The sequence below is a fragment of the Cupressus sempervirens genome, chromosome 6 (assembly GCF_028749045.1).
Source record: "Cupressus sempervirens isolate cs-2001-9-10 chromosome 6, ASM2874904v1, whole genome shotgun sequence".
NCBI lineage: Eukaryota > Viridiplantae > Streptophyta > Pinopsida > Cupressales > Cupressaceae > Cupressus > Cupressus sempervirens.
The window spans coordinates 321,553,215-321,566,520 of NC_143123.1; the positions used below are offsets into that span (position 1 = coordinate 321,553,215).

Genomic DNA, 13,306 nt, shown 5'->3' on the forward strand with positions numbered 1-13,306 from the left:
CAATAGCAAAATGTATACTAGAAAAAACACACCAAGGTTCTGAAATATAGACACAAAAGATGAACAAACACAGATAATGAAATATCAATAAATGCTCATAAAATTGTGTCTAAATCAAATTACAAATTCACTACAGACTTTTAGACCATCTGAATCATTTGTACTTGTATAAAGTTTTTGATTTTTAGTACCTCGTTTGTACATTGTGTGTACCTCTGTCAGAAATCAAGTTCAAGTTTGTGATCGGCTCCAACAAAATTTGGATGAAGTTTGAAAAGGAAAATATCGAAAAAGAAAAAAAAAACATGATTAAACTTGTCATATATATCTATTTTAGTATTTTTAATTATAGGTAATAAATTTATAAAAGTAAATAATATTATGTAAGCTTTAAATACAATATAATAAATTTAAGAAAACTATAATAAAACATATTTAAAATATTAATTTAACCATTATTAATATATAAAATATCAATACATATTAAATCTGTGACTTTGACTATTTGAATTAACCTATTAAATATGCCAATAGTAAAATATTTGACTTTTTAACATCTATATATTAAATATTTTAGGATTTTTAAAATCTAATACTAAATATTTTAGGATTTTTAACATCTAATACTAAATATTTTAGGATTGTTAACATATAGATTAAAAATGCTAAGTCAAAATACTGCTTAATGGGAATGGTCCGCCTGCACAACTTCACTCATTCATGTCATGGCTCCACCTAGGTACAAACCTGGGCCTTGCCTGAGTATGAAAAATGATGGTCAATAAAATACATAGCACAATACTTTTATCTCAACCCACCCTCCCCCATCCCTGCTAGAAGAATTTCTCCATCTGTGCCTTGGCTTTCTTGAAAAACAAAAACCTGAACCAAACAGGTAAAATCAAATAAAATAATATAAAATATAATTTTTCCAAATTGTTTTTGTTTGGACCCTCATCAATCAAGATCGTGATACACTGCTACAACCTACACCCATAAAAATTATTGTTCACTTCAAAAATATTCCAACCTCTAAGATACAGTTCCAGCATACAACCTTCTTGCATTAGTGGAGTAATGAATCAAATCTAGTATTTCTACCAACTGGTAAAGTTTTCCATATTTGATTAAAAATTACATGCAAAAAGCACAAGGGATGCCCTATTGAATCTTTCATGTCCTCACAAGATGTTTAATTTCTTTACCAATTCATACAGCGGGCTTTGAAACAAGCTCACAAACACATTAGAGTATCTTACTGTGATATTCAAAAAGCATAGAAAATTCGAGCTCAAAGAATAGACTAGATCAGAGGAGGTAAAGGTTAGTTTATACAAAAAAACACTGGTTTTTTTATATATAACCAAGGCTGACAGTTCAAATCTGTCTGTTAATCTCTTTTTATTCGCCATAAACCAAATTACCAAAGTCCTGCACATAATAGCAAGTAAATAGTTTTCTAACAATGAAAGAGCGTTGCATTACTTTTTTCTGTTAAGGGGAGCACCTATAAAATAAAAGATGAAACTAGAATAAAAAACAATGGTTAGGCATTCCACATTGGACTGCACTAAGACTACTATTGTTAATTGATGCACACTAGACTGAACTAAAGAATGTCAAATGAATAATCATGACAGGCACTAAAGTTTCATCAGAACCTGTGGCCATGCCTCTGGGGCAGGTGGAATGTGCCTTGAGATGTCCCCTTTGATGGTAGATATCATCACTGGCACATGTAGAGCAACTTTCTCTTCACCTATCTCTGCTGCAGTAGCTAGCAATTGCAACGAATGGCAAGCATCTTCCTTTTCCTTATTAGTTATTCCAGATATTGTAGTTTGTAATAAATTTACCCACTCTACTGGTTCGTATTCCTCCTGCCAAAATTAAAATGCCATCATATGGTATCATGTTAATTTCCCACTCCATATACAGACTTCAATTCTAAATTTTGAAAGCCTGGAGGAGATACCTGAAGAAGCATTGCAAGAGCACCAGCTGCAGAGGCACGAACAAGTCGCCAAGATATATTTCCAACATTTGGTGCATCTAACGCTTTTAGTAATGCATTATATATCCCCTGCTTTAACTCCTTAATTGCAAAGCATTTTACAGGGGTAAAGTTAGAAAACATTTAGATCATATCAAAGTGCATGCAAGATTGAAGTCACTGCAGAAGAGAGATATGCCTGGGAGACAAAACAAAGAGGATTAACTTCAACTCACTTCAGGAAGACAATCTGCAAGCTCTCCTAGCAACCAATTAGCATTGGCAATAAGATAAGGAGAAGGTGAGGACATTGAATAAAGAGGAAGCACTCGAGTTTGAAGTAGCAATGCTACATGATCGGGACTTTGAACTTTGAAAAACTACAAATAACACATACAAAATCTTTCAAGAACGTGGATATTTCAATACTACTAAAAGAAAACATAGAAGTCTGCCCTTTTCAGGCAGGAAATGCTTATATACTTATCAGGAGACAGAGAATTGCAAAAGAAAAACAGCTCAGTTTACCAATCAAATCTGAACAAGATTGAAAAATATATACCTCTTTAAGGCTTCCATATCCCAGCAACACACCATAGTAACTGCAGCATCCACCATATAAACGTCATGTCAAAACAACCTTTGAACTCATTACTCAAAAAGGAGGTAATAATTGTTTTTTCATTATTTTTAAGAATTGTATTGAGTTCCAATGTCATTAATTATATATATCTTTATATGCTGTATTTGGTGCACTCGAATGGATTATGTCAAATAAATATGCTCATGTTCACTTCACATTGAAAAGCCTTCTTAACATAGGTGGAATCTACCATCTGTTTACTACTATAATTTAACATATCTCAAAGCTATGTCACAGAGTTTGCAAAATTTATTCCTTGATGTTCAAAATCCTGCAGACTTACGTGAAAAAAAGGAAAAACAATTAGATCACTACAATTCACACAAAAAAAAAATTGGAACAATACCAAGCACTTCTTTATTAAAGTATGTTTTTAAAAGCCATTCAACTGAGCTGTCTAGTAATAAACAGTAGAAACAAAAAATAATGGGAAAAACATACTTAAAAAAACAAGTGAATCAGCAGTTAATGTCTAAAGTTCATTCAAGAAGAACAGCAAGCAGACCAAATACCGATGCCTGAAATATCAAAAAGGATTATATTTTTTGCTCAAAATAAGTGAATGTTCAAAGTAAACTCAACATATGCGTACACAATTCATCATAAGACAATCAAATGCACTACGACCAGTAATAGTGTAGCTTCTATGTAGCTCTTGGGTAAAAGTTTGGATTTATTTACTTGCATGATTTTACATATCTTCAGTTTGTTTGTTTATTTATTTATTACCATTATTTGTGTGGATGGCTTGTCTGACAATCAAGTATGCCACAAGTACCTCTTGAATAAGACATCACCATACCTAAGACATACAAAGCATATGGGCTATTGTAAGAGCCCAACACATAAATGGAAGGCAACTATCTCTATAGCAGTAACAAAATAGTAGCAGTACATGTAGGAAAGCCTATGAGACAGTATCAGATGAGACAGTATTAGGTGATATATTTGTCCATGTCTCTCATGGTGATTTTTTAATTCACTTTTTGCTACATATTAGCACAATTCAATGGGGATAATATTTTCGATTTTTTCATACTAAACCTGCCTAATCATTTTTCTTTATCAATTTTTATACCAAAAGACAGTTGAGGTAATCCTTTCTTTTGCCAACATTGCCTATTGTACTTCCAAGTTCCATTTACTAAATTGGTCATTTTTATATTTTAGATATTACTAGTCCTGGAATAAGAGAATAAAGTATTACTACTTAATTGAGAGGATTACAAGATGCATACCAGTGTTACTATTCAATTTAAAAATAGAAGCCAAAAATGCTATTGAATCGCCACCATATTCAGGTGTTGCATGCAATGATATCTCAAACACTTTATATGCAGAATTATTTCATGCAAGATCTTAATTATCTCTTGTGGAGGATCAAAAGGACCAGTATCAATAAGAATTGGTTCTTATAGAACTCACTTCATAATTGTGTCTATAGTTCCAGATGAACTATCAGAAGGACAAACAAATTTTGATAGAAATGGTATCACCAATAATTGCCCAGCTGATCCCTCGCCTCCTTTGCCTTTTGTACTCTTCCCACCCTTTTTGCGCTTTGCAGCCACAATCTTATTAGATGTACTCGACATTGGAGGTCCCTGCACAATTATGACTCGTAATGATAATATATACAAATAATCAGTGGCCATTTGCATTTATTGGTTAGAAAGAAGACCCAGATAATATTGAGGTGTGTTGCCTGTAAGAAAATTACTTATCCAAACTAAAAAAACATCAAACATATACCCTTTCCAAACCTTCCATTGAACTCTTCCAAATAAGCATTTTCATGAAAATGAATCATACCTTAGACAATGCAATGACCCCAAGAAGGTTCAAGGCACTCTTCCGTGGTGTATAAAGATCATCCCTCCAACCACTCACCTCACCCTACGGAAAGTGAATACACAGAGAAATCAGCAATAGAAACCACAAAAGAAGAGACCATAATTAAAACAACAGAGAAAGATCTTTAAACAAGTTTTGAAAATCAATTCAATAATCACAGCATCCTCTAGATACCAAATCAGATGGTAGATTTTTATTCACATATTCGTCAGGGTCTTCTCCCCACTCCACCACATCCTGCAGCAGCCCAAAAAGTTCCAACAAACACAAATTTAGTTTCCAAGAAAACATTGCATTGTATGTAGCATTTCATAACATATACATTATAATCTCACACAAAAAAAATTGTTGTGACTAGAACAAATTATTTCTAACCAAGAAATGTATCCACCACGAAGAAGGGGGTAGGATGGGAGAAGTGGATTTGGGGATTCTAACAATTCTTGAATTGTTTAGTCCTCTGTAAACAATTTTTAGCGTGCAAAGCAAAGTAATGAGACTCGCCATGGATCAGGCAAGTCTTCTGGGTTAGCGAGTCAGGTTACTCTAGCCAGGTCAAATGCCCTGTAACCCTGGCCCAGCATGTCACCTTGGGCGACCCACATGACTCTCCTAACCCGCAAGTCACGTGAATCATGACCCAGCCGCGGCTAGGCAAATCTGGACGCCAAAAAACATAAAGTTATTATGTTTATATTCCCAATAACCCTAAAGGGCTTTCACAACACTCTTATGAGAGAGAGAGAGAGAGAGAGAGAGAGAGAGAGAGAGAGAGAGAGAATTTTGCAACCAGCTGAAAGGAAGAGAAGAAAAGCTTGCATTTGTGACATTGGAGCAGCTGTAGACTTGTTTAAACTTTTTGCTTATCTTAACATATGTTGGAACATTTGATGATGACTACTGATGTGATGCATTTCATGGGTTTGATATACATTTTGATGGATTTCATGGAGTTTATGTATCTAAATTTGCTATTTCCTTTAGCTACAATTTAGTATTTATCTTTGTACTTATCATTTGTGTAATTGATGTATGTTTATGTATGTGATCAAATTACCGTCTATTTCATGATGCTATTGTGTCTTTAAGCTTTATTCAATAATGGGTGCATGGAATGTTCCTTAAATCCTAAAAAATCTCTAAATTTCAAGGGTTTTGTCACTTTGCCAAGTCACAAGCGAGTCTGAGCCGGGTCACGAGTCGAGTTGCCCTTGCCGAGTGAAGGCCGGGTCTGAGTCTAATTACTTTGTGTTGAGTAACATGGATCTTTTCTGCAAATTTATTAACATGGCCGTTGTGATTGATATGTTCCAAATGCAAATTTGGATCTCATATAAATATGAGAGGAGACATGTCTCTATGGTGTAATCATCACTTAATAATATCATATTAACATAACTAATAATATATATATAATATACAATAATAATATATATATATATATGTATATATGTATTATATACAATAAAGTATATTATTTGACATAGATAAGTATATATATAGGAAATGATGATCTACCAATAATAATGTCTATCATATCAAAACAATTTGACTGAAGCTACAACTTTAACACTCCCTCTTAGCTAGGGAGGATTTGTAGAACACATTATGCTCTCAAAAATATGAAGAGATATCATCTTAGTATGATATTCAATTTACTATGAGGCTAAATTTCTCACCTTTCATAACACACAATTAAAACAATTTCCATAACTTTAATATAAACTTAAACACCACCTTAAGTGTGGTATATAATATTAACTATGTCATGGTGTCTGGCAAGATCCGGCCCAAAGAACCATAACAAGTTGGTTATCATGGTCTCCGGCAAAATCTGGCCCAAAGAACCATGATGAGTTGGTTATCATGTTCTCTAGCAAAATCCGAGCCAAAAAACCATGATGAGCTGGTCATCATGGTGTCCGGCAAAATCCGATCCAAAGAACCATGATAGCACTTGCTCCTATCTAGGAGATAGGTCAAACTATTGATAAGGTTGTCATCTTATAATGGTTACCTACTAGTTGATACGTTCGTTATTATGACTTCCAGCACTCTAGGACAACTTAATGAAGTCTATCATGATAATAGGTCTACCATTTATAAGATCGTTACCTTACAATGGTAACCTTCTATTTATATATGTCAATGAAAGATCGTCACCAATCATTACATATCATATGTGACATAGTAACCACCAATAACCCAGTGAGATGGTGGTACAAAGGCTTTCACCTTAATTTTCTCTCACGAAAAAGAATACATTACAAGGAGTTTCACTTAGAACTTCTCCTCATAGAGAAGATATCATTCACAAAGGATTGCACCTCGAAAATTCTCCCTTTGAACAATGATCCTAGGAAGTCAGGTCTAGTAATTACTCCCTTAAAGACTCTCTTCCCCAAGGATTCTTGTCAAACTCACTTTGAATCTGATATCTAATTTTTTGGTGATAAGTCATCACTTCCTCATAATATACATAGGAGTAGGCCCATCAAAATCATGCAGTCACACATGTATTTCTAGACTCCCTCTGAGTATCAATCTTCTAAGCTCTTATGTTGCCTTAGAATAAGTATCATACTCCCTCTTAATATAGAAGAATCTCATAATCTCAATCATCAAAGATGTTTGCTTCAAGAGCCTCACTTTATCCATCTTGATCATTAGGGTCTTTGGAGCTACTATCATTCAATTGAGTCTACACAATATTTGGTAGCATATGTAAAATAACAACCTTCTTTTCCTGTAAGAATATCCTCAAACATAAGGAAAAGATCAAGGCAAATAATCCGTATAGTATGTATAGAATTACAAATAATAGAGAGACTACAAAGAGTAGATAAATGTAAATGATAAGAATACTTATCTGCATATGAAGATTTAGAAATTTTCTTTTTAGATTTTTAAGGATGGAACATTGCCTATTATTCCCCCCAAAATGTAAAATTTCCAATCATTCTTATCGTTGAAAAATCTTGTATCAATTATGACAACTCCTTTCTAAGTTCCAACTTGCTCTTTTCATCCATTGAAGGTCCAAACATTCATTTGGCTTAACAGTAGAAGTGAACATGTCCTTCCATTTTCTCAAACTCGACCACAATACGTCAATATCTTGATTGAGTATGATTGTGCCACATGTATGAATCTACAACTCGTACGTTGAGTTTCATTCATCAAAGGGAGACTTGTTAGATGGTTCAAATGAATTTTTAAGAGCTTCGTTAATGTCTCAAAACAACTCAAATTTCCTTCGTTCATGCAAAGGTATTTATCTAATCTTTTGATTAAACCTATATTATGCACATCTTGCAATCTGTGTGTTCCAAATTTAAATCATTAGTGAATCCATCACAACGTGGTTTACTCCCTCTAAATTAATATGATCAAGATCACCAAAGGTTGACTAAATCATATCCTCTATATATTCCCTCTCTTTAAAGGTTGCCTCAAATGTCAATCTCCCCTGAATTTCAATCTCTCTCTTCTTGTAATAACATTCAGAAAGGAAAAGATCAAGGCCCAACCTTTATACAAATGTAAAAATAACAATTTATTATATTAAAAAAGCAATACTTGGAAATTATACTCAAAAAAGAATATTTATCACATGTAGTCAAGGATAATGCCCTTCAAATGACTTCCTTATTCATTACTAATACTTCTCCTTGTTTATAAATAAATTTCATATCTTATTATATTCAGTAACAATATTGGTATTTCACAATAATACAAATAAGTTATATTACTATCTTGATATGTACCCACTAAATCTTTTATGATTAATAATATTAAATTTCCAAATATCATTATTGAAGATTATTATCCTTACTCACAAAAATTTTACATTATACAATTATTTAAAAAATCATTCATTTACTTTTTTATCTCTATATGTTCTAGTGTATTTATTAACATATTGATAGTGTAAGGAATAATACATTTCATAATAGTATGAAAAATTAAATAATGAATCACCTATACTTACCTCACACTCTATTAGTGTTTTAATTTCTTAGTACTTCTTGATAAGTCTTTAAAGGTATACGATAGCTCTATTGGGTATTGGTTGCATTCCCTCTTGGTAATGTCCAATATCCAATTTACGTGGAAGCTCATCCAATCATTCCCTCGCTGCTCAACATCCCTCGCACCAAGAAAGATAATTCTTATCAACCGTTTCTTCTTGACATAGGCATTCCCTTTCAATGTTGCTCCACATCATAGTGTAATTGCTTCCTCTCTATGCACCTAAGTGGATGGGTCCTTATTTTATTGTCGGTATTTTCCCATCTGAATTCCATGGAGGATATATGTGCAAATACCCAACTGTTATTATACGTACACAATTTTATTCTTTTGGTATACGGAAGTCCTCTAAGACTATTTTCTAACAATAGAGGCCTCCAATATGAATGTCGATGTCTCTTTCTACATAATGTGTTCGTGCTCAATGCTAAATTGGATTGAATAAATAATGAATAGCGATGAAGACTATGGAGCGATGGATATGATCAGTACCGCCATATGATTTGTAACACTATTCTTGTGACAAGTTTGTGTGGGCAATATATAAATATTGCCCTTAAATAGGAGTTGCTCATCTATATTCAAAATAACCAAAGGGGTCACCTTCAATATATGGTGATCATTGTATTTTCATTTCGCAGGCCATACTTATATCAAATTTGGTTTCTTTTCCTTCATGGTTAAAACTCTCCCCTTACAATCTTTAGATGTATTCTCAAAAATGTGCCCTTAGTGGAAGAGTTGTATTAACATGCTCATAAAATAGTTGTCTGCAATTGATCTTCATTATATACTTTGCTAAAAAAAAATTGTCCTTTCTATTCCTTTGTCTGCTACTCCTTATGGTATTGTGTGAAATGTTTCTGCTATTTCTCCCACAGGTGGTAAGGCTGGTACAATTTATTTGAGTGCCATTAATCATTTATTCTCATCTCATGTTCTTCTTGTATTACTCTATGTATGGTCGACGCCCTCTTTTATATCTTTACCCCTTGTAGATCTGCACTTTCAGGCTTGTGCTAATACCGCAAGCGGAATCTGAAATATGATCTCCACGTAATCTGCAGTCGATGATGTCAATGAATATGTACTCCTTTACCTTATAAGTTTGGGGGCCCATTAGGGGTTGTTAAGGTCTCAAACTATTGCACAGTTGACATGGTAGAATCTACACAGGAAATCCCCTTACACATCAAACCCCTTTATAACTGGTTTGCAACTGTATACAAAATTTGCTCCATATACTTGATGCTTATTCATTTGCTTCTCGTGCAATAAAGTATGTAAAGTTTTGCGTTACTGAATTCACCATCTTATGACTCTTATACTTATTGACGCTGCGTACTTCAATGAATAAACCCATCACTTCCTTTGAGCACACACATGAATATTAGTACATGTTGCTGCTTTTTATATTGTTGTCTTCACCGACTTAGGTTTCTATCGCTGCTGTATTATCTCTTCATTTGCAGACTATATAAAAAGTGATGCATATATATATATTGTCCGACTTGCACATGGACTCAAACATGATCGATGTTCCAGACTCTGACCTTTCTTCAACATGTAAGTATGTAGTCTCAGAATTTTAGTGGTCTTCATTTGTACATTTGCAACTAGGCTCTGATACCATGTTGAGTAACATGGATCTTTTCTGCAAATTTACTAACATGGCCATTGTGATTGATATGTTCCAAATGCAGATTTGGATCTCATATAAATATGAGAGGAGACATGTCTCATGAAGAGATATGTTTCTATGGTGTAATCATCACTTAATAATATTATATTAACATAACTAATAATATGTATACATACATACATACATACATACATACATATAATATGCATACATACATACATACATACATACATACATACATACATACATACATACATACATACATACATACATACATACATATATATATATATATATATATATATATATATATATATATATATATATGTATGTATGTATTATATACAATAAAATATTATTTGACATGGATAAGTATATATAGGAAATGATGATTGACCAATAATAATGTATATCATATCGAATCAATCCGACTGAAGCTGCAACTTTAACAAACAATTATGGAAGTGAGTCTTTAAGGAAGTTCTAATTAAGATATGCATTAGAGCCTAGAGGTGAAACAATTGGTTTTTAGAGCTGTAATATATTTGAAGTCAAAAGCTCGGAAACATGAAATCAGTCAACATGGAGCTATACCCATTCAACTACAAATGTATGTGCATGACATGCAGATTCAATAAAAAAAGGTGCTACTTTTTGAAAAGAAAAAAATGGTTATTTTCCACAATAAATAATTCATATCTGATTCCTTGATTTTTCAAAATGGTAGAGCACTACAAACAGGCACACTGACACAAAGAGACACGGATAACACATACATGTGTGCAGAGAGACTTATATAAAAACCTGGAAGAAGAGAAAAATAATAATTCATGAAAAGCAGTAACATGCATTGATACTGCCACTCAGACATAAAAGGCAATCTTAGACAACCCAAGTTTGATAGCCGGCTAATGATTCACCTATTAAGCTATGAATGGTTACTAAAAGAACCTCCAATTTATCTATAGGATCACCGAATTGATCAGGCCCCTCTAAATGGCAAACCCCATCTACAAGTGGAAGGACTAGTATCGAGTGAACAAAAGAATAAAACTTTGTTGTCATATAAATCATCAAAATCCTCCTCCCACTTGCTTTATTCTTCTTTTCTGGACTACATCTTTTACCACAATGTCTTTTACTAAGATTTTCCATATTCTTGATCCAGAAGCATCAACTCTGCTACAGGATAGTTACATAAGTTTACAAGCTACTACAGAAAGTTAGCAGGGACTTCATATTTTCTGCTAAATGATCCGTGGATTATTCTACAGGACTGCAGGTTTTAGAACATGATAACCTGGAAATCACTTTGTTTCTCAAGGGTATGAAAGCACTCTTAATGCATAAAGAGGTTGCTACAGATATTCATGTTGAATTATATATATCGGTGCTCAATAGATGAAAGCATTATTATCAATTTATGCAATATAATCATATACATGATATGTTCTTAAATTCTTCTTATCTGCCAAGTGTTGCCTTCTGAATGGGAGATTTCTTTATTGTCTTTTCTTATGTGGTGGCCTTTGCACAATTTAATTCGTATAATAAACATTGCTTTAGCAATCTAGTCATATGTAAAATTTTATCAGCGACTCAACTATGCATGGCAACAGACTATTTGGGATCATACTATTTGGACGGCTCTTTCCTTGAGCCTTGTGTTTTTCTCCCCTTTCTTCCTAGCAGCTGATTTTTTGTTCACATGGGACACTTTTCTGTTGTGGGGTTGTGATTCTCTATTCCTTTCTGTTGAAGTTTGTAGCTGCAATAGAGATCTTCCACTCTGATTGTAAGAAAGACAAATATGTTTGTTATGACCGTGATGGTCATCTTAAGCTGAAAGAGATATTTGTGATTATATTTAAGTTAATTTTATGCAAAAAGACACGTGTCCTACGTCATGCAAAGAGGCATGCGTATGGAAATGTGAAGTACTAAATATGTGGAAATATGAAGAGTCTTATTTTTGGGACTTAAAGAGACCTTTGTGTGAAGATAAAGAGATTTATGCAATCTATTTATACAATTGTTTAGATATATTGTAAATTGAACAAGTGAAAGCCTTGTACTATGAACATTTCTTGATCAACAAAAGAGATATTTTGCTGGTGTGGCTGTGTCTTTCCCTTCAAGTGGAAGGATTTTCCTAGGATAAATGTACTGAGTCTTTTGTCTTTTGTTTATGCTCTTTTATTGTTGTTTATCTCTATTTCTAGGCTAAAAACTTAACATGGTATCACAGCCTAGTTCAATAACAGCATTAAAAGAAGTCTTTTTGTTCGTTCATCTGTGTTTATATCTCAGATTCTATTGCATTGGCAATTTTAGAGTGTTGTGTATTTCATTGCTAAAAAGATCTGATATTTATGATGGTTCCCGATATTATTGGATCCACCACTTTACGTTTTATAAATCCTTTTCCGTCATATTAGGACCTTTGGACTGTCACTGGTTAGTATTATACTTGTGTGAGGTGGTAGCTCAAGCATCATTAAAATACAACTAAAGGACAATCAACTATTGTGATAAATATTTTGAAGATTGAACACGGTGAGGACATCCAAGCTCGAGCCTTTTCAGCAGCCCAGCCAACTCTGTAGGCCTTTGCTTGAACTTCCTACAGAGTCGAGAAAAAGTTTATCTTGTGGATCTTCAAAGTTTGACGAGTGTGAAGGCAACTTCGGACACATTTGACTTCCAATAGTAGTTTATCATCTGACTCACATACAAGAAGTAGTAACATTCTAGGGAGCGTAAGCCTCAATTACTTCAAGCTAAAGAAGAAGAAGATTTTGAAATCTGTGAACAAAAATCATGAAGACAAAAATGGTCACCGATGAGTTGGAAACTCTTGATAATAAGAAAGATAGTAAGCTGAATGATTTCAAAAGCCATGCTTGCTTTGAAGCAAGGAATAATTTAACCGACCCCGATACAAGCTCTACTTCTAAAGAGGATTGTTCCAAATATGGCTTCTGTGGAGGGTTTTATTTCTCAGTCATCCGCTAATAGCAAATTAGAAGTTTTCTCTCATCATTGTATGGGGCCCGCTAAAAATTCTTTTCCAGATTTTGAAAATTCTTCAATGTCTGTCAAACGGTGGGGGGTCTCAAGGGCTAACTGAGTGTATCTGGTA

General features: G+C 33.6%; 1 protein-coding gene across 1 annotated transcript in view; it reads right to left on the reverse strand.

Moving 5' to 3' along the window:
* The window catches only part of LOC149552477 (ARM repeat superfamily protein), a 224,926-nt gene that overhangs the window by 97,111 nt on the left and 114,509 nt on the right, over positions 1-13,306 (reverse strand). Inside the window, exons 10-16 of the mRNA XM_089788059.1 lie at positions 4,665-4,727; positions 4,449-4,532; positions 4,062-4,240; positions 2,556-2,595; positions 2,230-2,373; positions 1,976-2,095; positions 1,662-1,880 (exon numbers count right to left, since the gene is read on the reverse strand). Coding sequence (XP_089644185.1) covers positions 1,662-1,880; positions 1,976-2,095; positions 2,230-2,373; positions 2,556-2,595; positions 4,062-4,240; positions 4,449-4,532; positions 4,665-4,727 — 849 coding nt within the window. The remainder of the gene's footprint in view (positions 1-1,661; positions 1,881-1,975; positions 2,096-2,229; positions 2,374-2,555; positions 2,596-4,061; positions 4,241-4,448; positions 4,533-4,664; positions 4,728-13,306) is intronic.